The sequence below is a fragment of the Sprattus sprattus genome (assembly GCF_963457725.1).
Source record: "Sprattus sprattus genome assembly, chromosome: 10".
Classification (NCBI taxonomy): domain Eukaryota; kingdom Metazoa; phylum Chordata; class Actinopteri; order Clupeiformes; family Clupeidae; genus Sprattus; species Sprattus sprattus.
This window is the reverse complement of record NC_137908.1, coordinates 24989110-25016315: the sequence shown is the minus strand read 5'-3', so window position 1 is coordinate 25016315 and position 27206 is coordinate 24989110. Positions and strand designations below refer to the sequence as shown.

Below are 27206 nucleotides of genomic sequence, written 5' to 3'. Positions count from 1 at the left end.
TGTGTGTGTGTGTGTGTGTGTGTGTGTGTGTGTGTGTGTGTGTGTGTGTGTGTGTGTGTGTGTGTGTGTGTGTGTGTGTGTGTGTGAGAGTGTATGTGCAGATGCCACTCTTCACCTATAGGGCAGCATTAATTTAATGGGTCTAATCCTCCTGAAAAAAAAACAATCTGGAAATAAAGCATGTGTGTGCGGCTCTGTGTTGTGAGTTCTTACCTTTGGTTATCGTATTCCGTCTGGCACTCTTCCCGAGAAGCTGTTCAATTTCTCAAAACACCCCTCCTGAGTTTGCACCCAGAGCTGGTGTGTTAAGAAATGAAGCAGAGAATCGCCAGTCGCCACCACCACCACTGCCAAGTGTGCCTGTGTGTGAGTGAGCGAAGTGCCACTGAGCCTCTGAGAGTGTGCGAGAGGGAGAGATGGAGGGAGAAACGGAGGGAGAAAGAGCCAGATAGGGAGGGATCAGAGGCAGGACCCAATCCAGAGAGACGTCGTCTCTTGGACCAACATGGCCCTGCTCTGGCCCACATCCGGCAGAGTGAGCTGCATCTCGCTGGTAAAGTGGGAATATTGAAGATAGAAGTAGTATGGGAGAAACCACAGTTTTCTACTGGATTAGGTGCCCTCCACACCCTGTCCAAAAATGTAATGGTTGCACTGATAGAAAAGGACAGTAAATTAAGGAAAGGGACAGAGGTGCAGAGGTTTAAAAAAATGTACGGTACAATTTCAGAGGAAAGAAGTGCATGCCTCTATGTTGATACAAACCAATGAAGCAGATATTTATTTTGCACTCCATCGCAAGTAACACAGACAGGCTTGGAACAACAATGAACAGCAAAGGAAAGCAAGAATAGACAGGAGTAAAGAGATAGAAGGAAAAATAGAAACAGAAACATGAGAGAGATGAAATAGAGGGAGAGAGTATGCGCTTATACAGGAACTGTGACTGATAAGCATTCAAATAGAAAGGTGACGGTGTGACCTTAGCAGTTAGGGCCAGATCATTGCACATACATTCTTTTTCACAATTTTACCATGCATAACATCCCTGTGCAGTCATTACTTTCAGATGTACATCCTGCCAATTGTCCTGGTCGAAGAACAGCCATCTTGGCATTGGCTATCATCCATCGCCTCATCGCCCGTAGCTCAACAGTAGGAGGGCCAGCTTGGAAGAGTGAGCAGGTTAATCACCCTGTTTCTCCACCTCAAACTCCAAACCTCACCCCCCACCCTCAGAGGCAGCCAGGCAAACTGGGCAGACTGGCACAGCTATGCCCCCTGCTCCCCTGGGTGTCAGATTGAAATGGCAAACCCTCCAGCAGGCTGATTAAACACTGTAATTAACTGATATTAGTGGGAGGGAGAGAGAGAGAGAGAGATTTGCAAGAGCCTACTATGGACACTGATCAGCATTCAGACACAACCTCTCCTCAAAACCCAGCTGTCCATATCCATATTGGATGATGAAGGGCACATTAGCGCCCAGAAATAGATCATGAACAACCTTGATCACACATTATGAAATATGTACTCACTAAGCTGGCGGAACCGTTTTAAGTACCCAAACGCGACATTCTTTATCTATTATCAGGGTGGCATATTAATTGTGGTTTCTATTTTTGGTTTGTTGAACTTTATGTCTGTAGAACAGCCCTTACTCCGTAATGGGCAACAATCAACATTAACTGAGCCTTGAAATTCGCGTATTCCCTTGATGGTTTTCGAAACTCTAATTATGACCGTCATCTTGCTAACCCCCACCCGATTTTTGGTTGATGATATCATACTTACACCTCACCAATCGTCATGAAACTTGGTACGGTTGTAGCCCCATGCCTAAAATCGAATATAAGGTTTGTGTCCTTAGGTGCACATTTCCTTTGGTGCTAGCACCCCCTGAAGTGGGGTAGGGTCAAAGCAATTTTGGAGCAATAGCTCGGAAGGATCAGGTCGGCCTCTAGCGTATTACCCTAGCTGATTACAATTCATTTGTGGAGTGGCACTAGCTGTAGTCTATAAAGTGCAAAGAAAAGAAATCTAGCACTTCACTAGCCAATATCTTGTGATGTAAATGTTCAAACGTAACATTTGACACCCTGCATCGCTACCACATTCTTTTGGGCAAAATTGTATCCATAAGGGGCGCTGCAACGGGCACATTTTAATATCTCAGGCAGCTTAAAAGCTTAAACAAAATGTTGAAATTTGGTTGCTTATATAATATGTGCTATAACGTTTGCTAATTGGTATGCTTGTGTCTCCTAGAGCTCCATTTAGCTCACTCATTGAAAAGACAGCCAACAGCCAGTCAGCAGCCAATGCATGCCTGTGTGAATGGCCAAACTTAAAGTTTTGTAGGCCCGTTCATAATGTAAGTAAAGTTTATTTCTAGAGCACATTTAAACACAGCTTGCACTGACCAAAGTGCTGTACATAGTGCATTAGATATAGAAAGAATAATAAAATAAGACAAAATAAAATGGAATAAAGTAGTAAATAAACTACTTAAACGTATTAAGTAAATAAATACACATACCAATTAGTGATTAGAATAAAGTAGATGAGTAAATAAATACACATACCAATCAGTGATTTAAGCTAAGGCGCCATCAACACACAACACTTCATTACAGACATAACAGGGTGAGACAATTAGAGGACAGGGAAGGCCAATGTAAAAAGGTGCGTTTTGAGCCTGGTTTTAAAAAGTGTGATTCAAGGGGCATTTCTAATGTCAAGTGGCAGTTGGTTCCACAGCTGAGGGCCGGCAACAGAAAAGGCACAACCACCTTTTTGCTTAAGCCGGGACCGTGTGTCACGGAACTTAACACGACAACTGCAAGTTTTCGTGAATGACTTATTTCGCGAATGGATTGACAGCACAAAACAGGGATACCGAACGGCAGTACAGGGCGCGTTCGCTCCACAGGGATAGTCCAGCCCAGGTGGGGCGCAGGCTCGTAGCAGTGTTGAAAACAAGGAACGGGTTCACAAGAACACAAAACAAAGAGCCAAGCTCTGAAAGCAAAGATCGCAACTTACAAAAACCAGGAGGGCAAACAAAACATGAGTTTAACTCGAACAGTACAAACCAAAACGTGACAAAAACAGAACGAAGCATTAACGGGAAGAGAACAAGAGAAGATAGGAATCCTTACGGTCAGCAAGATGTGGGAAAACGTTTGGCAACCTATGATGTGCGATGCCAGACCCGAGGGTGAGGTGAGTGGAGTATAAGAAGGTACTGTGACAGGTGTATGTGATTAGTCCTCGTGAATGCTTAATGCGATGCAGGTGAGTGAGAGTGCAGGTGTGAGTGATCAGTACACTGGTGAGTGTGAGCGAGAGAGCGCGGAGGTGGGCGTGGCTGGTGCAGGTCCGGGCTCTGACGTGACACTGTGGGATATAGAAGCTATTTCCCCAGTTTCACACAAATCACCATAAGATGTGCAACAACATGTTTTCCTCTGTTCCTCTGACATGGTTTAGTCTATCTTTAAAATTATGTTTTAATACTTGTAATATATTAAAAAATTAAAATAGTCCTCTTTCACCTGTTGAAGCGGTAAAATCACTTCACCATTCAACCATTCACTACTTAGGACAGTTTGCATTCTGCTTGGACCCCGATGATTGCTGTTGTGGCTATATTTACAGGGAATAAGGGTTATTTTCTTGTACAATACAATACAGTACATGAAGCACCAACAATGCACTGACAGTATAACTGAAAAAACACTTGTGGCTTTTTCTTTCTCTGTGAGCATTTTGCAATACATTTTTGTCATAGTGTAATAAACACACATACACAGGTATACACTTGTGTAAAGTATGGGTGTGTATTACAAACACACAATCGATACAAATTTGGGGCATTCAAGTGCAGTTGAAGAAAACAGAGACATTTTTGCCAGAAAAATGTATTGCAAACTGAGTGTAAAACAGTGAATTGTATTTACAGTTTTTCCAAAAGTGTGTTATAAAGTGTGTCATAAAATAAACAAACGAAGTGTAAAGCAGAGAATGTGCATTCAGTTTGGCACACTTGGTAAATGCATTGGCTAAAAGTACAACGCAGCTTTAGAGAATGTTTTTAGTCTGTCAAGAATCACTGTTGAAGCATTCAGAAAAATACTCTAATTAAACGTATTTATGATGAGAGCGTATATCCCCGTCCTGTTATACATGTCGATACTTGTAAGCTTGTATGTAGCATTTCCTCTTCATTTAGTATTTTTTTCAAACATATTCTTGCCTTCAACTAATAATCTTACATTTTATAGGTCTATACATGCATTTTTTTCAAGACTTTCTAAATAAATGCCAAATGTACAGTTATACAATGACGCACATACTGTCACTTATGTATACTTGTAAAATAGTCCCGCTCATATTCACTAGACAGGTCTCCACACTGAATCACTCAAAGGCACACCTTCACACTCTTTCAGTGCATAACCAGCACAACCACAAACCATAGTTCCTTAACATTTTCCTCAAAATGAGATATACATCAAAGCATTTAGTCTGTTGTTGCCAGAAATGTAATAATTCAAGATAAAACACTTTTATATACGTATATATATCTTGTTATGTCACTGTTGAATGAGGGCATTTGCAATATTCCGCTGCAGTCTTTGTTTCAACAGAAAATGCTTTTTTTCAATCAAATTTTAGTTGTTGTGTCAAACAAAAAAAAACTGTCACACTTTATGTAAGATCAGCTATTACCTGTCCTTTTTTGATGTATTAACAACCATGGTCATCTGGACACTCTTTGTCATCTCTGGCTGTGATCAGTAAGGGAACTATTGTGGCTAGAACACTATGTACCATTAGAGCCTTATTTTGTTGCCCATGCCCGAGCCCGTGTCTTGCACTCACTTAGTTACCAGGTAAATACTTCACCATCTCAGTGATTAGGAGCTTTGAAAAACAAGCCTTGAAAGCTTTTTAATTAGGCTATTAAGGAGAGAATCTTGTGTGTTAGGGTAAGTTTGCTGAAAACCTGAGCTAAAGCCTTTTCCCAGGTGCTGAGCGTAGACAACTGACATTGTATCTAATATCAGCTAAAAAGCCTGTTAACAGCATGTTCAGTAACATATATGCCATTGAAGATTACAGATCTAAGGAAAAGAAAACATAACAGAAGAAAAAAACAATTTTACTCTGTAAATACAAATCCTAGAAGCCTTTGAAGAAATTATACAGGAAAAGGATGGATTGATGGATGGATACTTTATTTATCCAGAGGGAAATGTAGGACATCTAGAAGCTTACAACTCACAAATGGAAGTGAAACTTATAAAACATAAATTCACACAAATAGCAATGAGACATACTGAACAATAATTTTAAAACTAAGTTTCACAGTTCACATGAAATGGCGCCTACCTGCCATTTTGTTTCCATGATGCAGATTTTCAAAACAACCTCTCCATTAGGGGTGGGCCTGTTGACAGAGGAATAGGCCCTAGGAGTAAATAACCGTGAATTAATGGATTAGTTCGTGACCAGAGAAATCCCAAGCTTGGTTAATAAATCTCCCTGTGTTACGCAACATCCTACCGCTCGTACACCAGTTTTTTCCCTTTAAACTAATGCACAGAGTGGCAAAGGAATCATCTCCCTCAATCTGCGGAACAACACGTTGCTGTCATCTGTCTTGTGAGAGATGCAAAGGAGCTCTACAGGCGGTCCTGACACCACGCTGGCATGGGGCAGATTCATGGGCCGAGGCATTACTCCCTGCCCCGGGTCCAGACACCCTGCCACCCCGTGATAAACGGCTATGTTCCCTAGGAGAGATTTACTGCCTGCTTCCAGAGTAGCCTCGTAGGGGGAGATTGGTGGTGATGGAGAGTTGTGTGTTGGTTTTCCATCCATTGGAACAGTCTCCATCTGTTGTGCCATCAACCGCCATTGCTCTGTCCCTCTCTCAGTCGATCTTTGACCTCTTTCTCTCTCACCATCCCCTCATAACCCCCGCCCGACGGTGCTCCTTTTTTCCTACCCTCACTGTTCAAAGACCTCTTCAACCTGATTGTCATCCACTCCTAATTATGCACATTAACCTCTCGACTCTTAAGCTTTTACTTTTTTCTTCGCTAAACACAATACCATTCAGTGGACCTATGTGTTTTTAAAGTAGTATCACCCTGACATTCAAAGTGAGATATTCGTCTGACTAATCAATAATGGCACATGTGTCACGCCGCACCAGCATACATTACTTGCTTAATCTGTTTTTATGAGGAGACTTGAGTGAAATTTGGCATGTGGCTGTGGCTGGTTTACTGTTGTTCTCTTCAAAGGTACCCACTGCACATCTGTACTGTCTTCTTTCTGCTGATGTGTGGAGCTTATACACATGCACACACCAACATGTGCCTCGCACAGGTGCACAAAGGCACTCTGGGTTGCGTCCAGAACCAAACGTTTTCCATTATGCAACAGATGATAGATCCCAGGTCAGGTCAGGGCAGGTCACCATTAAGGAATGGCTTCAATACATTTCATGTGTTAGTTGCCCTCTGTGGAGATAGTGTATCTGGCCTGACATGCACAAAAACCCTCCAACATTCAGTTATTGTTTTTATGATGCATTGCCTAAATGTAGATGTAGATGATTATTAAAATATATTCTGTTGTGTGAGTGTTTGTTCATCTGTGTGCATGTCTGTGTGTGTGTGAATGTGCGTGTGTGTATGAGCGTGTGTGTGAATGAATGTGTGTGTGTGTATGCATGTGTGTGTGTATGCATGTGTGTATGTGAATGCCCATCTGTCCATCTCCTTTTGATAATGTCATTATTTTAAATGTCATCAACACAACCTCAAAAGGTTTTAAAATACATTGAGCGAGTATTTCAACTGCACTGAAAATATCACTGGACAATGCACAAATAATAGCGCACAAAAATAAGGTTTCTTGTTCTCTCCTTTGCAGCGGGCTCTACCCCGTGATTACTGTCTTTGTTACCAAGGCGATTTGGATGAGTGACTGATACTCCGTGGTTGCCTCTTTCTGTCAAAGCAGAACTCAGTGCACCCAGAGCTATTACTTCGACAGCCCCTTACAGCATAATCGAGTGTGAAAGCTAGAGTTCTCAGTGTGAAATATGCAATTTCGGTGTCTGTTCTTTTGTTGTGTCCCTTTTTGGCAAAAGTCAGCTAAGGGTTATCTTAACATGTAGAGCTGTTACACACAATTCTCATTTGAATACTCGTATTATGATAACATCAACTTGTCATTTATACTGATATTTTAAGAACCCTTAGAGGCGCAGTCTGTGATTCAGATCCCATTCAGTTTTGTCAAATTCAGTGAATTGCTCCTTGCAGTCCTCTGTCTGTTTAATGTTTGCTCTTAAAAAATGACTCGGGGTACACATTTAAAAATGGGAAGGGAGGGGTGTAATTTGATTGGCTGTTGAGCTCAAATATCAACAACCTTTCGCAAAACCAAAACTGAATCACAGATGATTAGTACTTAATGCTTTATTTGAATTATTGTCTCTAACTGTCTCTGTACTTCACAAGGGAAGATCAGGAATGCCACAATACAGATACTCATGACTTGTGGAAGATGCCTTGATGGCTGAATGAAACACCTCTTGAATGCCAGATCCTATAACAGGCTGCTGGATTATAAAAGCTATGGTAAGGGGGAGGTATTGGACCATGTGCTCTGTCTCTCTCAGCATCCGTTTCTTCACAGCTGTTTGGGGCCTGATGTCATTTATCATGCCTGCCTCCCTGATAGTTGGGTACCAGCTGTTCTCATCTGACACTTCACTGGCATAGGGTCAGTTTCTGGAGCCGTTTTTTTTTTTTTTTTAGGAGTAGAGGAGATACATTACACTTCCATATGGTCTTCTGAATGATCGTCTAAAGCTGGATTTAGAAATGTTCTCTACATTAGTTGGGCTCTCTCTTTCTCTCTCTCTTCCTCGGAGCATTCCCCCAATACACCAGTCTAAACCCCCTTATCTTAATGGCATCCTCGCACTATCAGCACCATTGCAGGAACAATCGACCCTCTGTGAGCCTTTAGCACCATCAACACTATCTGCTCCAGACCAGACCGTTTCACCAATCGGCAGGTGTCCCTTCTCGCGCTGATCCTATCTCTCAAGTCCACCTGTCTATCAGTGTTTACGGCCATGCCAATGCTCTGCAAAAATTGTGCCAGAGTGCCAGAGTACCAGTAGCGTAGCACTGAAGGCCTACACAGAACGTACTGTCAGTTGCAATCAAATTTGATGATGCATTGTTAATGCAACCCATCACACTAAAGCATTTCGTGATTCTTTTCATCAAAACAGTACATCTGTGGCAAATGGCTTGACCAGCTGGGCTATGCTGTATAATGCCAGCAGATATGCAATCAAGTCATATTCAGAGGGAATACATGAGTCAAAATGAATTTAAAATCATCTGTATGAAATCACCTCACACACAAGCAAACTCACAAGCTCACAACACTTTCATATGGGATACTTGGGTTTTGGATACTTAGGTCTGTGGGACACAAATGTTAATAATATTTAATAATACCATCTAATATTTGAACCTGAGTCAAACCTATGCTGAGTCGACTTTGACTTTTCACACTTCATATAGGCTACTCATTACATCACTTCTTCGCTAAATTGAATAGCATTTATTTTACACGCTTTTTCAGATTCCCAAAGCAGCACAGATCTATTTTTCTAACAGTGCTGCTTTGTTCTAAATCCCACACACATGTAACACATTATGAAATTATCTTACCTACAGGTGTAACAACTGCAATAGCTGTACCACAATACTGGCCTTGTAGGCTACACCTTCAAAATAAACAGAACAATACTTCAGTCCTGACAAAGTGATAGCAACACACAGACAGATCTATTCTGACCATAATATTAAGGGGGAAACTAGCCCATCGTATGTTGTGGTCATCAACATTAGCGGTGGTCTTCATGACTGATCCCTACAGTAATGACCAATGATGCATTCAGGTGGCAGGCAATTACCGTCTAAAGCACAACAGTGGGAGGGCAATTAAGTGAACCGTGAGGAGGGTACGGCACCATGACTGGCTCAATTTCACGATAATGGGGTTCACCACAACAGTTCTGTGGTCATCTTAATCACGTTGGACTGGCGTAGACACTCCTGAAATTAAGCACAGTGGGCTTGGCATAAAGAATAATAACTTACCCATGCAATGCTTGCAGGACATCTCGTTAAAGTATGACCTGGATGGAGTCATACCCTCCCACAGAGGCTTACCGAAACATTGAGAGGCATGCATTATTCATCCACAGAGGGACAAAACACTTAGAACACTAAGCAATAGTGGGTATTTTACACTGTGATATGTACAGTAGGCCTTAGTATAGGCAAGTTGTGTGTCAATGTCCTCTGGTCATGTTGGTTTTTTATAGAATTTTTTTTCTCACATCACAGCTAATTCGAGTGTATGAGTATTGTGAGATACTGCAGCAAATATAAATTAGTGGTGAATAAACAGTCAGATCAGTCGAAACAGCTTAGATTTGTTTCTTTTTTCAATTATTCAAAACATTAGACTAAATCTTTGTACAATCTTGGACTGCAGATAAACCAAACCGAATTTCATATGGGGTCCCTTTAAAGATGTTCCCGTGCTTGTTGAAATGCATCGTGGGTAACATATTATAGCCAATCGCAACATCCCAGAATGTTTGTAGTTGTGGAGGAGGTAAAGTTCATGATAATTGAATCTCAAAATACAAGCGTGGTTTAACATTACTGGTGATATACTTGTGACACTGGTGTCATCCATACAAGATATTGATAATTGATAATTTAACAGGTGTACTGGAAGGGCTGATTTGTCAGTTGCTATGGAAACATTTGCACGCGAAGTTAGCAAACATTAGCCATCTAGGCTATGCTACTTTAGCCATTGTTCTGAATGCTCCACTAGAAAAGCCTGTCCACAAACCAACGACTGAAATTCAATCTGACTTCCGTTTTATCTTTTAAAACGCATTTCACTGTATTTTAATTTAGCAAGTTTATATTGTCAATCTAACGTTATACCAGTTTTCGATAGTAAACTAAGGTTAACTGAACATTAGTAAGCAGGAAGAGCGTGAGGTTGATAGCATTTTGTGTAACGTAAGCTACCACATTTGTTAAACTTTGGTTTCACAAGTTCAGATAAGGTTTTACTTGGCACGGCTTAATTTGCAGAGGCATGTCTTCCTTTGAGAATTTGAACGCTTTACGCGAGCAGAACAAAAACCTACTGAAACGACTACAAGAACAGACAGTAAAACTTAACAGCTTCTGTCCTCGTAAGACGCAGGGCGCAACAGTAGATAGTACTGATGAATGGGCTCAGCGAATACTTCTAGCAGAGAGGAACAGAGAGGTTATTACAAACGTCGTCATTCGAAGTCATCCCAATCATGCCCGAGTTGCGCTTAGTAAGTTACAGACGCAAGAACAATCAACTTCAAGGGCATCCATCATGGAATCGGAGTCATCAGGTAAGTTATATTTAGGGTGTTTCTGTAACATATGTTCTATATTCGTAACTTCTTGGAGACGATTTATGGCTTAACTATTTGTTATACTAACATTCATAATAACAGGAGAAGCTTGCAAAACGTCTACACCTTTCCTAAATGATGGTCAACAACCTGTCCAAGCGGAGGAAGACCCCGTGTATTCCATACTTTTGAGGGACTATGGGAATTTTCGCCAGACCGGGTCAAGGGAGAATACAACGTTAAAATCCATGCTCAGGCAGGAGAGCTTCAGGGTGTGTATGAATTTACTGATGGATTGTAAGTCATTACTGTTAATTACGGCTAGGGGGCGTGCGTGCTCTTCGACGAATGCTCGAAGTTGTTGTCCTACCAGTGGACACTAACATACACTAACAAGGGATGGACAATCTATAATAGGCTACATTTTAAATAGCCATTTTTGATACAAAACATGGTTTGCGAGTTTTTTTTATTGTCTTTGAAAAGACATGTTGTTTTTTTGTAATATTAAATTCAGTATTTTTGTGCTCAATAAAATAGTAACTGAATTTACTTTCACCTAAAAGGCATATCCCAATGACTTAATAGAGAATTTCATGCAGCCTCTGTCCTTTTGTGTGGTGATGTCTTACCTTGATGCATAGTAGTTCTAGTAATACAAGGTGGAGTAAGCTGTGGTCTCATGCAACTTCCAGCACAAATATAAACACCTAAGCGTATGTAATTAAAGCTCTTAAACGTGCTACCTTCTTAAAAAGCATGCAAAAACTTTGCAAACAACACCAACGGCCCAGTTGGCGGTGATAAAGTATTGTCAACATTCTAAACTGGCATCCTTTGGCTGTACTGTTGGCGATGCCCAGCTGTTAAGGCGCTTAATATTTTTGCGTGGTGGTCCGACCCGAACCACAGACCTACATAATGCATAACCTGTGCACCCATGCATAAAGCAGCTTTTCTCTTCCCAACAGAGGGATGCTGGTCGAGTGACCTTTAAGTCTCCGGGACAGGAGCTACCACTCACCCCGGACAGGCACAGAGTGCAGCCATTACTGGGTTATGACTGGATCGCCGGTAGGAAGATTATACTCTCATAAAGAAAGAAGAAGTGGTGTCTTAGATTCATGTTTTTTTTTAAAGTGGGCTTTTGTCTGAAGCCAGTGATGGCTTCTGTTTTGCCTTGAATGGCGTAAATGCTCACAGACAAAAACAGTGCATCATCTCCAGAGAATATGTGGCAATTGAGAGTAATTTGTTTGCTTTACCGGTTGATTACACCCCCCCCCCCCCATCTCTTCCCCCTAGGGCTTTTGGATGCTGACAGCTCCCTCACTGAACGATCTGAGCAGTTCTTCAGTGAACTACGCAACTTCCGTCAAGTCAACAGAGAGGAGTGTGTCCACAGTCAACATTCAGGGTCAGGAAGTCTTCTTTAAAACAAAGATAGTGACTGCGGTAACATGTATTCGAATTTCTAGCTTTATCTGATTTAAATAGAAGATCCATTTTATGTAACCACCCAATTCGAATTTTTGAGCTCCGACTGAACGCCGATTTACACCCTAAGATAACTCGATCGGAGTTGGTTGTTAATCGGAGAATCCCGAGATCCCGTCCATAGACATGTATACAGTCGTGGCCAAAGGTTTTGAGAATGACACAAATATACATTTTCACAAAGTTTGCCGCTTCAGTGTCAGATGAACAATGCCTTTTCCAGCATAATGGAGCACCTTGCCATAAGGAAAAAGTGATAACTAAGTGGCTTGGGAAACAAAACATTTCTGGTCCATGGCCAGGAAACTCCCCAGACTTTGATCTCATTGAGAACTTGCGGTCAATCCTCAAGAGGTGGGTGGACAAACAAAAACACACAAATTCTGACAAACTCCAAGCATTGATTATGCAAGAATGGGTTACCATCAGTCAGGATGTGGCCCAGAAGTTAGTTGACAGGGCGGATTGCAGAGGTCTTGAAAAAGAAGGGTCAACACTGGAAATATTGACTTTTTGCATCCACTTCATGTAATTGTCAATTAAAGCCTTTGACACGTATTAAATGCTTGCAATTATACTTCAGTCTTCCATAGTAACATCTGACAAAAATATCTAAAGACACTGAAGCAGCACACTTTGTGAAAATGAATATTTGTGTCATTCTCAAAACTTTTGGCCATGACTGTACATGCATCATATATACTGCTGCTAGACGCTCACTGTTCTTGTGCTCCCACATCAAATTCACTTTGAAAAACTGAAACGAAATCTAAATGATCAAGACCATGCACCATTTTCTTTGCCCTCATGTGCTGCATATCAGAAATAGCCAACAGAAAAGCAAATTATTACCATGGAAACATTAAACAAAGCTAACTTTATTATCTAAATAGCAACTGCATATCAGAAATGGCTAACAGAAAAGTTTTGTCTCAACCAGTCATGTTCATGTCTATGGTCTAAACTGTTCATACTAATGGCAAGTTTTTTTATGAATATCCTGCAGACTGTCTCACAAGCTTATTCTTGTTGATTATGAACAAACATAACACAAGAGGCCCAAATAGATATGAGCACCTTTACAACCCCTCTTTAAACACGTACAGCCGTGGAAAAAATTAAGAGACCACTTCAAAATTATCAGTTTCTCTGGTTTTACTATTTATTGGTATGTGTTAAAGTAAAATGTACATTTTTGTTTTATTCTATAACCTACTGGCAACATTCCTACCAAATTTCAAATAAAAATATTGTCATTTAGATCATTTATTTGCAGAAAAATGACAATTGGTCAAAATAGCAAAAAAGATGCAGTGTCTTCAGATCTCGAATAATGCAAAGAAAACAAGCTCATATTCATTTTTAAACTACACAATACTAATGCTTTAACTAAGGAAGAGTTCAGAAATCAATATTTGGTGGAATAACCTTGATTTAAAATCACAACTTTCATGTGTCTTGGCATACTCTCCACCAGTCTTTCACATTGCCGTTGGGTGACTTTATGCTACTCCTGGCGCAAGAATTCAAGCAGCTCGGCTTCTTTTCATGGCTTGTGACCATCCATCTTCCTCTTGATCACATTTCAGAGGTTTTTTATGGGATTCAGGTCTCGAAATTGGGCTGGCCATGACAGGGTCCTGATCTGGTGGTACTCCATCCACACCTTTACTGGCCTGGCTGTGTGGCATGGAGCATTGCCCTGCTGGAAAAAACACTTCTCAGAGTTGGGGAACATGTCAGAGCAAAAGGAAGCAAGTTTTTCTTCCGGGACAACGTTGTACTTTGCCTGGCTGAGGTTTGTAAAAGACCATAAGGATTGAACCAAAGCGGACTGGAGGGTCTTCTAAGTTCGTCTTCTCTGATGAGTCCAATTTTCAGCTTTGCCCAACACATGGTCATCTGATGGTTAGACGGAGACCTGGAGAGGCCTACAAGCCACAGAGTCTTGCACCTACTGTGAAATTGGACCGGAAGAAAAACTTGCTTCCTTTTGCTCTGACAATGTTCCCCAACTCTGAGAAGTGTTTTTTCCAGCAGGGCAATGCTCCATGCCACACAGCCAGGCCAGTAAAGGTGTGGATGGAGTACCACCAGATCAGGACCCTGTCATGGCCAGCCCAATTTCGAGATCTGAATCCCATAAAAAACCTCTGAAATGTGATCAAGAGGAAGATGGATGGTCACAAGCCATGAAAAGAAGCCGAGCTGCTTGAATTCTTGCGCCAGGAGTAGCATAAAGTCACCCAACGGCAATGTGAAAGACTGGTGGAGAGCATGCCAAGACACATGAAAGTTGTGATTTTAAATCAAGTTTATTCCACCAAATATTGATTTCTGAGCTCTTCCTTAGTTAAAGCATTAGTATTGTGTAGTTTAAAAATGAATATGAGCTTGTTTTCTTTGCATTATTCGAGATCTGAAGACACTGCATCTTTTTTGCTATTTTGACCAATTGTCATTTTTCTGCAAATAAATGATCTAAATGACAATATTTTTATTTGAAATTTGGTAGGAATGTTGCCAGTAGGTTATAGAATAAAACAAAAATGTACATTTTACTTTAACACATACCAATAAATAGTAAAACCAAAGAAACTGAAAATTTTGAAGTGGTCTCTTAATTTTTTCCGCGACTATATAAGGACGTTCAGATGGCCGCAAATTCATGGAGAGAAAACTATCCCATTTTCACAAGAAACTTCACCTACACACAGCAATCAGGGCATTTGTGTCAAACGCGATAAAAGATACTGCTCTGGGGCCGTATTCACAAAGAATCTTAGGGCTAAAAGTAGCTCATAAGTGGCGAATTTAGGAGAAACTCCTAAAAATAATGGGCGTGTCAGTCCTAAATGTAGGACTCCTATTTTTTTTTTACTAAGAGCAATTCACAAAATATTTTATCCCTAAAAGTAGCACCTAAGTCTAGGACAGCTTAAAACTCCTCATGAGGACTCCTAAGTCACTAAGACCTATTCACAAAAAGTCTTAAAATGGCTGAAGCCAGACGCAACATATTGGAGACAATGAACGACTCTGAATGGTTGAGAAGATATCGCTTAAACCGTTAAGGAATCAACATTTTACTAGAATTAGTGCGGGATGCAATCACGTCTCCGACTAATCGAAACAACCCAATCAGTCCAGAAGTTAAATGTTTGATAACATTAAGATTTTTGGCTACTGGGAAAATGCAACTTTGCAACGAAGACGACTACAGAATATCGCAATCATCAGTAAGCCGATTCATTCATCAAACAATCACCGCACTCTGTAGACCACACATTGTTCAACAGTTTATCCGGTTCCCTTTGGACAATCGCCTACTTCAAAGGATCAAGGTCAATTTCATGGCGATTGCAGGAATGCCCGGTGTCGTGGGTGCCATCGATGGAACACACATTAAAATAATTAGGACGTCTTTGTAATAATAAGGACGTCTTTGTAATCCGCAAAAAGGTACATTCAATTAATACACAGATAGTGTTTGATCCAAATTTCACAATCATAGATATTGTTGCGAAGTGGCCTGGATCAACTCTACGATTCGCGCATTTTAATGGACAGCGGTCTGCGCCAGGTTTTTGAGCGGCACCATGTACCTGCTGGATGCCACTTGTTGGGTGACAGTGGCCATCCATGCAAGACATGGCTTTTGACACCCTTCCTCAATCCACACCCGGGAGCACAGTTGAACTACAACATGCAAGTATACGCATGAGGCCTATTTTGGTGACACAATACCTGTAGCCGCGACGGCTCTTTTAAAGTCCACTCCGCAATCTCCATCCTATATTGTGACTGGAGCGCATACCACCGCTTCTCGCAGTTATCGACAGAGCGACACACAGCAGGGAATGAAGCATTTATGTTAACACATATGTCCTCCCATGCCTCACGCTTCTTTTTTGTGGTCACCCCACAGCCAAATTTAGCTTTTATAACTCCCTTCCTCTCCAGCACACTCTGGGCCAACATGGACAGTTGGTCCTGGGACCAGTTCGACTTTCTCTTACGTCTCGCCCTCGTTTTGTCCATTATGACAGGAGGACTTAAAGAGCCGTATGGACTGATATTTGAAGTGTTTAAGGGCTGGAAATATGCCGATTACCTAATAGTTTGCAGGGAGCTTTAATTATTACTTCCTTGATTTTCATGCAATTTCCGTGTTTTTTTCGGCAATTTCTCTTTCTCTAACGTGCAAAGCGTCATTCTCGTTGGATGCACAAACTTGTCATCATGCGTGTGCATTCTGCTAAGTGCACTATCCATAACTATTTAATATGACTTCATTTGAAGCCTAGGTTATTCTCTTATTTTCTGTTGATTTAGTGGGATCGTTAGGGGGATGTTAGGACTGAGTTTTGAATGAGAGCGCCTGTCAGCAACCAATCACCGTACGCACCGCTTCTAAACTCGTGCATGAGAATGGACGTCATCCATAGCAACGGAGTTTTTATCTTAAGCTTAGGAGTTGGTATTATCCTTAGTATGAGTAGGTCTCAGAGCCGTTGTGAATCACTTTTAAGAAATTACTCCTACGTAAAAGGTTTTAGCGCGAGTTAGGAGCACTCCTAGTGGTAAGATAAAAGGCTTTGTGAATACGGCCCCTGATCTATTCCCATTCCATACTGAATATTCTGTTTAGATCCAAGGTTTGTTAGTCATGTCATCCATTCATATCGATGTGAATCAATCAATACTAATACAACTTTAACTGTGATGTGCTTTTGTTTCATTTCACAACTTATTTACTGTATAATCAACGGTAGCAGGTGCCCACTTGTAAACATTCCACATTTGGTTTGAACAGACGTGGCCAATGATTCGAATTTTTCACTGCCATGTACTTTGAGATAATAGCAGTTGCCCCCATGCAAACTCCGACTAAAGCCATACTCGGATAAATGCCATCATGTAAACGTACTGAGTGTCTGCTTCTGCTTTAGCACAGTCACAAAAAGTGAATTGACCTGCTATAGCCTTGTTAGATAAATTAATATCAAGACGTTAATATTAATGAGACAGAGACCAACAATCAGAATTTCAGAGCTTTATCTTTTGCAAAAGAGGGAGATGTGTCACAACCAAATATCATGAACAAACTCCAAAGATGTGCGGGGCGCAGCCAGCCTTATGTGAGTAGAAAAAAAACAGGTTTCATCACAGACAAAGGGCGGTATTCTCCCGTCCCACCGCTTCAGAAGTTACAGCAGTGCTCTCAGAATATGTCCTTGAGAGGAGAGCAGTGTGCATGCATGGCTATCAGTACAAAAACAGGTGGTTTGCCTCAGCAAGAGAGTATGCATCATGTAGGCCTCAGCACACAGGATAAGCAAGCAGATTAAAATACAATAACAATGTCCTCATTAAAATTTCTCTATCAAGCCTTGACCTTATTTAATTGTTTTACTGTTGTTGATGTACAGGTTACATAGCTCCTAGTGAACCATAGCGAAAAGGAAACACCCCACTGCATAGCCTGAAGTAAAGTATTGGTTTTAAAGTGGTAACAACCACTTGCGGATGATATTAAAGGGCTTTGCATAGAAAAGTGAAAAGTTGCCCTGCAGTGCTATTGTAGGATCTTTATGAAGACGAGTATATGAGCACAGTATTGTCCCAATACTGGCTGTGAGTCACATAGTCAGTGCCTAAGGGAGGCAGATATTGTATTTATACTTTTAAAACTGACACAAAACTAAACCTTGAACATTGATTTGCAAATGAAAGGTTCATTTTCGCTATCTAGTTTTTATCCGTCTTGAACCTGAAAAATTGAAACAAGGCAAATTGCCATGAAAATATTCAGTGGTCAGCTTGGAAAACCTTGTTTGTAGTGCTCAACTCTAGTAACTGTGGTTTATTGCATTTTGTTTTTAAGGAAAATGGGGAAGCTAGTGCCTTTGGGGAGCTAGGTGGTTCCTCACTGCATGTAAAAGTTCACTTTGTTCCCTAAATATCAATTGTAGCTTATGCTAGAGGTACAGTGGGGAAAATAAGTATTTGAACCACTACCGATTTCGCAAGTTTGGCCACTTGCAAAGAAAGGTGTGATCTAGAACTGTATTTGAAGTTGTATTTGAACAGTGAGAAACAGAATATCAACAAAAAAATTCTGAAAACTGCATTTTAGAACATTTATGACTTTATTTGCATTTGATGCAAAAAATAAGTATTTGAACCCCCAAGCAAACAGCAAGAATTCTGGCTCACAATGACCAGTTATGTGCCCAAGAAGCACACAGATTAGTCCTAATTAGGTCTAACAAGGTGCACCTGATGGTGACGTTTATAAAATAAACCTGTCCAAAGAATCAACCTCACCACCATGGGCAAGACCAAAGAGTTGTCCAAGGACGTCAGAGATAAGATTGTAGACCTGCACAAGGCTGGAATGGGCTACAAAACCATTGGCAAGCAGCTTGGTGAGAAGCAGACAACTATTGGTGCGATTATTCGTAAATGGAAGCAACACCAAACAAATGTTAATCGCTCTAGGTCTGGGGCTCCATGCAAGATATCCCCTTGTGCGGTATCAGTGATCATTCGAAAGGTGCAGAATAACCCCAGAACTACACAGGGGGAGCTTGTGGATGATCTCAAGGCAGCTGGGACCACAGTCACCAAGAAAACCATTGGCAACACACCACGCCGTCATTTTTTGAAGTACTGCAGCACTTGCAAGGTCCCCCTGCTCAAGGAAGCGCATGTACAGAGCCATCTGAAGTTTGCCATTGCACACTTGAATGATTCTAAGGAGGATTGGGAGACAGAATGTGGTCAGATGATACCAAAATCAAGCTCTTTGGAATCAACTCGACTTGCCGTGTTTGACGGGGGGGGGGGAATGCTGAATATGACCCCAAGAGTACATCATACCCACCATCAAGCATGGAGGTGGAAACATTATGCTTTGGGGCTTACAGGACAACTCCACCGCATCAAGGGGACTATGGATAGGGCCACGTAACGTGGAATATTGGGCTTGAACCTCATTCCCTCCCATTGAAAACGCAACCTTAAAGATTTGGAGAGGATCTGCAAAGAGGAGTGGACCAAAATCCCTCCTGAGATGTGTGTAAACCTGGTGACCAACTACAAGAAACGTCTGACGTCTGTGCTTGCCAACAATGGTTATTCCAACAAGTACTAAGTCATTTTTGTCAGTCAGTTTTGCTAGGGGTTCAAATACTTATTTTTTGCATCAAATGCAAATAAAGTCATAAATGTTATAAAATGCATTTTTCTGGATTTTTTTGTTGATATTCTGTTTCTCACTGTTAATATACACCTACCATTACAATAATAGATCACACATTTCTTTGCAAGTGGCCAAACTTGTGAAATCGCCAGGGGTTCAAATACTTATTTTCCCCACTGTATATAGAAATTAATTAGTTAGTAATTAGTAGAGTTATTTTTTTCTTCCAGTGTCCATTGCTACGTAGGCCTACATGTTTTTTATTTGGTTTTCCATAACCTAACCATTTCATTTGGTTATCCATAACCTACCAATTTCATCTTTATTATCAGTTCTGAGCAAAATTACCCTCAAGCCAAAAAACGACCTTCACTGTGTTAAATGCAGTCACTACATTTGTGTTCTCATGTCGTATGGCAAGTAGAATTCGGAAGTACTTGTTAACCTTTGTCTGTAGATTTATTGCCCTTCAGTACAAACTCTTAAGGACTTGTTACTGACATTTCTGTCTCTTCCACAGCTCTTCAGGAGCAAAGGCTGCAACCTCACCTCTTAAAATAGATGAGAGCGAGCTCCAGAGCACGGCAGACAGCCATCAGTGTAAGGTGTCTCTGTGCACATGTTCGTGTGTGTGTGTATCTGGATGGTTATTTCCGCACTATCAGATCTAGAGTTGAAATCGGTTTTAGTTTCTGTAATGCATTTGACGGTTCTGCTGTATGATGGTATTTGGTGTAAATGTTTGACGTAAACTAAATGCTCTGCACACACTTTATAGCACACAACATCATCGCACACACAAACCATCAGTTTGTTTTCTCATGCTTCTTTTATTAACATCTATGCATTTACCCAGAGTTACTTCCTGAAAAGTATGAATACAAATGTTTCCATTAGCATGTATGGGCTCTTGGTGTGAAACCAATGTGCTTCAGCAGCTGAGCCATTGCGGCACTGAGGTTTGTGCTGTCCCCTGCAGGCACCTTCTGCTATCGAATCAACAGCCGTCTGTTTGCCACTCCACTGGATCCTCAGGTTGGCTGTCCGGTGTGCAAGATGCCCAAATCCAAGCACTCACACACAGTATCAGAGCCAGCCTTCATCAGGTAGAGCCTAACCCCCACAGATGCTCTCTGTGTAACGTGAAATTTAGATAGTTGGATACATCAGGACCTCTATTATAAAAAGTCCACAACCTTATTTTGCTGTATGACTAATCTTTGTGTTAGAATTCATAATTCTGTTTAAAAAGTAAAAGATTTAGCTAATAACTGTAGCTATATTGCTGGGTAATGTATTGTCTTGAAATTTGCAGTTAGCATGTGACTCAGATTAGCTGTGTTATTACAATTTTGTGCGTGGGAAGGAAATCAGAATTTTTTTTTGTATAACTAGCAAATTTGACAAAGAAATATAATGTGAAGTTTCAATAATAGAGTCGGCCAAATGGTTAAGCAAATACTCCCCAGATAACTTAACAGCATGGTAAAAAAACATCATATGATCTCTCTTTACCTTTGTATATACTGTACAATGCCATGTAATTCTGCACATCCAATTCAGGCAGGTGCTCAGAAAGAAAATAAAAATCCAGCACGCTGCTTCCCTGAATTACTTTATTGAACTTCTTACCAGATTATAAACTTTATTGAACTTCTTACCAGATGGAAAACTTTTTTAAACTTCTCAGGTTCTCATCTTCTGGTGATAAGTTCAAAAACATAATGTCAGGGAGGCACAGTGTGCCGGATTTTACTTGCAATATATGCCAATTTACCTGACCTCCTTACCTTTGTGATTCTCTAAATAGGGTCAGTATCCCTCGCTCCACCCTGTTGCCTGCCTACCGCTACAAAGCCCACCGGCGTTGCAGCTTTGACCAGTCAGAAAGCCTGGGTCTGCCATCCGTGAGTCCCAAGCCTTCATGTTCAGCTGTTTTTTTTTCTAATTAAGAGGGCAATAACTTTCAAACAAAGGCATTACATGTATGTGGAGATGTGCTAGTGTAATAAATGTCTACTCTCAGTATCCATGGTTACTTACCAATTATAACCGACAATGCTATCAGGGTAATGTGTTAGTGGCTTTTTTGGCGATGCATGCGAACATAGCAAGGGCTGATTTGTTCAGAAAGTGTGACTGAAACCCTGAGTCGGTTGGGTGAGATGATTGCGTATGGGAGACTGGATGAGTGTGCTTCTTTTGAATGTGCTTTACTTCCAAGAAATTACATTTGTAAATCTGACTGAAAGAGTCAGTGCCTCACCAGCCATGAACCTCACCGCACGTCACTGTCCACTACTACATCTGTGTCACTCAAGCCTGCTCAAATATGGCGGGGAATTTACTGGAAGTGGCTGACACATTTATCTTGCATCTGTGTGATTGCAGAGTTGGTGAATTTTTTTGTGGAAGGTAAGAAGTTAGGGGGTTGATGAATGACCTGTTGGTGACGGCTAATTTTAGTGACCTCAGTGTGTGTGTGTGTGTGTGTGTGCTGGCTAATCTCCAAGTGGAGTGGAAAACTTAAAGGCTGTTGCCTTATCATTTAAATTGCCACTTCTAAGCAATGTTGTCAAGTTGTTGTCAAAATGTCAGGTAATGTTTCTTGGGTGTCATTGAATTATGGCTGAGGTTCCTAACAACATTTCCTGGAAGCACTGCACTGCACTTGGAAAGCTTCCATTTTGAACAAGCAGCTTTTAAAAATAACCCATTAAAAAGACTTTCCTATTTATTTCTCCCCCCAATCTCTCTAAATCTCTCCCTCAATCTCACTCTCTCTCTCAATCTCTCTCAATCTCTCTCTCTCTCTCTCTCTTTCTCTGTTTTCACAGCACTGTCTGTCAGGATGGTCCAATACAGCACCCAGCACAACCCCACATATGAGCAGTCTGGACTTGAGAAGCTCCATGGCCTTTGCAGCAGACTCCTCCGCCAATCCTGATGGTTTGTTGGTGAGACGTCATTCTGAGAGAATCTTTAACATAATTCAAGTTGATGGATATAAGATTGAAGTATAGATACTGGCTTAGTATTTACATACCACACCAGACTTTAGTCACTTACATACTTTTAAAAGTATAATGTTTGTAGTGCAAAATTCATCTGAAATTGAAGGAAATCTTGTGGTGCTTATTTAGAAGTGTGGCTTTTAACAAGAAAAAACTTTTTTGGTGCATCTTGACACTCAGAACGGGTGTGTCATTTGTGTACTATAAAAGATGTTTTTGTAGTCACTCATTCCTGGCCAGTGATGAGAGGCCTGTGAGATTTGTTATCTCTTCTGGTGAATCACTCGGCTCTAAATAGGTGCGGGGACAACTAATCAACGAAGACTCCAGGATTTAAACGTGGAGTTTTTTTATGACTTGAATGTGGCTCCAAACGGTCTGCTGATTCTTAAAGCAGCAATATGGAAAAACGACCTAAAAGGCATGCAAAAACCATGCAAAAACGCTAACAGCCCAGCTGATACTGATAGAGGCTTTCCAACACACTGGTGTCTTTTGGCAATGTACGTAGCTGGCAATGTGTTGCGTGTGAAAGCTTTTCTTCCATTTTTGCAGGGGGTTCCAGCCAGTTCCACAGAACTAGACAAGGCATATCTTGGATGGCTAATAGGGAAGACACAGGTGTTTATCTGTCCTTCACATGACCATATGCTCAAACAGTATCAAAATGTTGCATAGTGTGACTTTAACAATTGTAGATGTTCACTTAATTACTGGCAGTCATTTGAGACCGATGAATTCCGAAGGGTTGGATTTTTCAGCTTTCAGCTGTGCAGTGAGTGTTTTTTTATTGTGAAAAGAAGTTCTTTTTAATACATTTTTACATTTGTTGACAAATTAGAGGGCCCGCACACGTCAACAAACTCATGATGATAAGGGGCTGAAAAAGTCTTTTTAAAAGTAGCACTGTTCATTTATCATCATCATTGTTGTTGTAAGTTCATAAGAATTTGTATTTGTAAACATGAACTTGAAGTATCACATGTTTGCTCTGAGACAATGTTATGATAAGGTAAGACATGTCGCAAAGATGGAGCAATCGCTGTCTGATTAAGTCAAGATTGAATAACCGTATTGGTTGGTGACAGAAACAGAGAGAAAAACAAACAAACAACCAAACAAACAAAAGAAAGTCCACAGGCACTTGTAAGCAGTGGGCTCATAAAGATAGCGGGGACTTTACCACGTGGTTTTGCTGGGCCAGAGGGTGTATTTATGACTACTTCTTAAGATGGTGCCTTCTTGGACTGCATCTGATCGGTCCCTGAAGTCAGATAAACCAACGCCCATTCATGTAATACAGGAGTTTAAACCATCTTTTTAAGTGTGGTTGTTTAAAGATGAAGCGTTACTGGTACTGTGGATGTTAAAAGATGAAGTGTTACTGGTACTGTGGTTGTTAAAAGATGAAGCGTTACTGGTACTGTGGTTGTTAAAAGATGAAGCGTTACTGGTACTGTGGTTGTTAAAAGATGAAGCATTACTGGTACTGTCATTAATGTTTACTTTAGATATTCTTAAGAGTGTCCAACCGTAAGGTGTAGCGTCCATTGTTTGCTCTTTTTGAGAGATGAAGCCTAATAAATACTGAAACGGTGTCCCTGTGAACTGCTTCATACAAACTAAAGTGCCATTGATGGAGGTTCTAACCCTTTGCCGAGGACCAGTGTTGTCATGGTGTTTAGTGTACAGATGTAGGTTGTGTTTAGTTTAGTTAGTATTTACATCTAGGAACTTGTTCTTGCCAGGTCCATAGCCCTGACAGTGCTAGGCCTCTGTATCTCAGGGCACGGTGAAGTTGATGGGTTCATCATGTGTAGGTTTAACATCGGTAGTACTTTGATGAACAGAACACCACCTCTGATATGCCATCCCTCAGTGTGAGTTAATATCATTCTAGTGTTGTCCTATTGAATGACTAATGTAGCGAGGTTTGACATTTGTCTTGGAGATGGATTTAAACATCAAACAAGCTAAAGGAACAACCAATGAAATACATTAACTTTGAAAAGACGTTCGGAGGAACAACTGTCAGTGACTCAGTTTTTCAACAAATTGTTGCCAATGAAAAATGTCATGAGATTAGCCTCATCTCATTATTCACATAATTTACCCTTTCATTTTTCCGCCTGGCATGTTCACACAGGTATTCAGGTTTTCTCTTTTTTTCTGTCAAGAGCGTCATGTGCATTATATCTCTCTTATCCGTAACCTTTCTTTGTACCTATGACATTTTCAAGGGGGCTCTCTGGAAAGATCGTGTGTGGTAGTGCAGTAGAAAAACAACTGTCAGGGTGGTGTTTCAGAGATCGTTCTTATATTGCCACTGTATGGTACTCTTTCATGTTTGGATGACTTATGTTTTTCAGGATCAATCTGTTTCGGGAGGCAGGAGATCTGATGACATACTCAACGTGTCTCGCTTGGCTCGCTATCGCTTTCAGCACTTGCCTCAGAACCGTAGCAAACCCCGCACATCATCCTACCCTGTGTTTTAATGTCTCACCCTTGATAATGCAGAAAATACCAGCGTCGACTTGGTGAACGATGAACTAGCACACTGCTCCATTTGTCTGTTTAAACGGGTAATGAGGAACCATTGAAAACACCCAAGCATCACGCACAAACCATATTTTCTATCCGCTCTAATAGATATAATTTTGGTTTTGCTTTCCTGTGTGTGACTGAAGAGTTGAAACATTGTATTTTTTAACTTGCCTGTATAAGTTGACACTTGTAATTATAATCATATTGTTGTAATTAAAACAGTTGTAGGACTTTGTCCTTATACTCCCCCTTTCGACTATATTCTATGAAAGCCATTAAAGCCAATGAATGGTGATATCCTGAGAAGCCTGAACATCTTCTGTCTGTAGCCTCCTGAATTAAGTATGTTATTTTTAATGAATAGTCATGTCTAAAACGTAGGATGTATCCTATATTTATCAGCGTCACCTAGCCTACATTTTTAAATGTAGATGCTGCGCATTGATTTCATCTAACTGCTTGATCATGTTTGATGACTCAAAGCTGGCGCCAAACTTAAACCTTGCGTGTAAAATGCCGGTGTTCAGATGATTAATGGTTTCAGTCTGAAACAACTAGGCAGCTAGGAGCTTTCGTGATAGCGAGCCACTCTTTGTCTGGCTATTTGCACATCGTCGGAATGGAATGGATATATTCACTAAACGTTTTAATCTTTCTTTGGAACGTGGTAAGGAAATAGGCCTACTTAATTTGTTTTTAATGTAGTGAAATCGTTTAAATGGACCCGCTACGCGTCATCTCACATTCTCTTTATGTGCTGAATGTTAAACATCCTTGTGTTATTGGCCTGATTGTCTTAACTTTGGGATTAGGTTCGGACTTTTTTAAAACTCTTGCTGGTGTCTCTGACTAGATGTAACCTATTGGTTAAGACTAAACTACTGTCCCTGGAGACGCACGTGGGTTATAGCCAGCATTTTTTTAGTTTTTTATTATCTTTTAAAGCTGTCGGTAGGCCAGATGTAGCTATTGTATATAAGAATAAACAACTGTGAAAATAATTCTGAAATCTATTTTAGGATAGCCACTCTTTAAGTGATTAAGCTTTGTGAGGTGCATTTAGTAGGATCCTTAATGACCTAATTGACTCCGACGTTTTGTAGTAGCCTACTTTGAAGAGGCACTATATAATTAGACATGTTAACTATGTTAATATGCAATATTATAAAAGAAAGTAAATAGCTGTAGGCTCATTTTTTGAGTCACTGGACCATGTTTATGTGTGGGTGAGATTGCGTTGGGGTGGGGGTCTACTACGGAGAGCTTACTGTAATAAAACTACCATCGTTGTCTTCACTATTACCGACGTTTCCACAGACGAAGGGGCTTGTCAGGTAAGCCAAACAGTACCCTTGAATGTGACGAGCTGTTTTCAGACTAGCTATCAGAATACGTAACACTAGACGGCAACTTCTAATAATGGTCTGTGTGTAAGGCATAGGCTAGTGATGACTTTTTTTGTGGAAATTCTGGATTAACCCCTTAGATATTACACTGATGCGAAGTGGACGTCGGGCGTTATTATGTTTTATTTACAGTCATTGTAGCTTGAATCATGCTAAAGGGAATGTGCAGCCTGGGTTTATGAAATGTGTCAAAGTCTTAATATCGGGTGAAGGTTAATTTACGCAGTGACTCGCAGGGGTTTCTGACGAATTCGGTAATTTTTCAATTTGATTAGCCTACTTTTCGTGGGCATGATTAAGCGACCGCTGTGATATTTTTTTTAATTCTCTATCAGCCTTAATGAGTCAGACGTATCCTACACCTATTATCAGAACAAGTAGTTCTCGTGGAAGATTGGATGGCGAGGCACTCACACTTAGGCCCTACCAGTGGCCCATGACTGAGAGGTTCATCCCCGTTGTAGTTTATGCACTGAATGTCTTTTTGTGGAAAGCGGTTCAGCTTACCCAAAACATCTAATGTCAATGTATTACCATATTTCCATAATCCCTATTTTCTGTATTACACAGCTACTCTCTGTGTCAGCCAGTTGCCCACAATGTAGTCCAGGTAAGCGTCTTCATTCTATTTACCCATTTTATGCCAGAATTCCACTCACAGCTGAAACTATACTTAACAGCAAGTTAAAAGACATAGGGTGACAGAACACAACCCCCCCTCCCCCCCAAAAAAACGCAACAGAAAAGACCTCTAATAACAAAGATGAAACACACACACACACAAACACACACTTCTAGTTAGTGAGTGATAAAGCGATCCTCTTGGTTGATGTAAGCATATCAAAATATGATGTGTAATATACAGCAACTCAATGTTCTGTACCTCACTAATGTGAGCTAATTCTAAATAAATGTCTGTCTCAAATTCAGGGTCGAGTTAATGCAAATACTCAGTACACATGCTGTTTATTGGTCCCTACATGGCACTATACACATGGTCTCCA

The 27206-nt window shown here is 40.7% G+C and overlaps 1 protein-coding gene across 1 annotated transcript; it reads left to right on the top strand.

Annotated features, from left to right (window-relative positions):
* Positions 1–10233: 10233 nt before the first annotated feature.
* On the top strand, positions 10234–22586 carry miip (migration and invasion inhibitory protein; the record flags this gene model as incomplete). The annotated part of the gene is made up of 8 exons (XM_080846117.1): positions 10234–10308; positions 11503–11605; positions 11837–11948; positions 19756–19835; positions 20215–20341; positions 21046–21142; positions 22073–22192; positions 22548–22586. The coding sequence occupies 8 exons, from the start codon at positions 10234–10236 to the stop codon at positions 22584–22586; spliced, it is 753 nt and encodes a 250-aa protein (XP_080702243.1).
* Positions 22587–27206: the final 4620 nt, after the last annotated feature.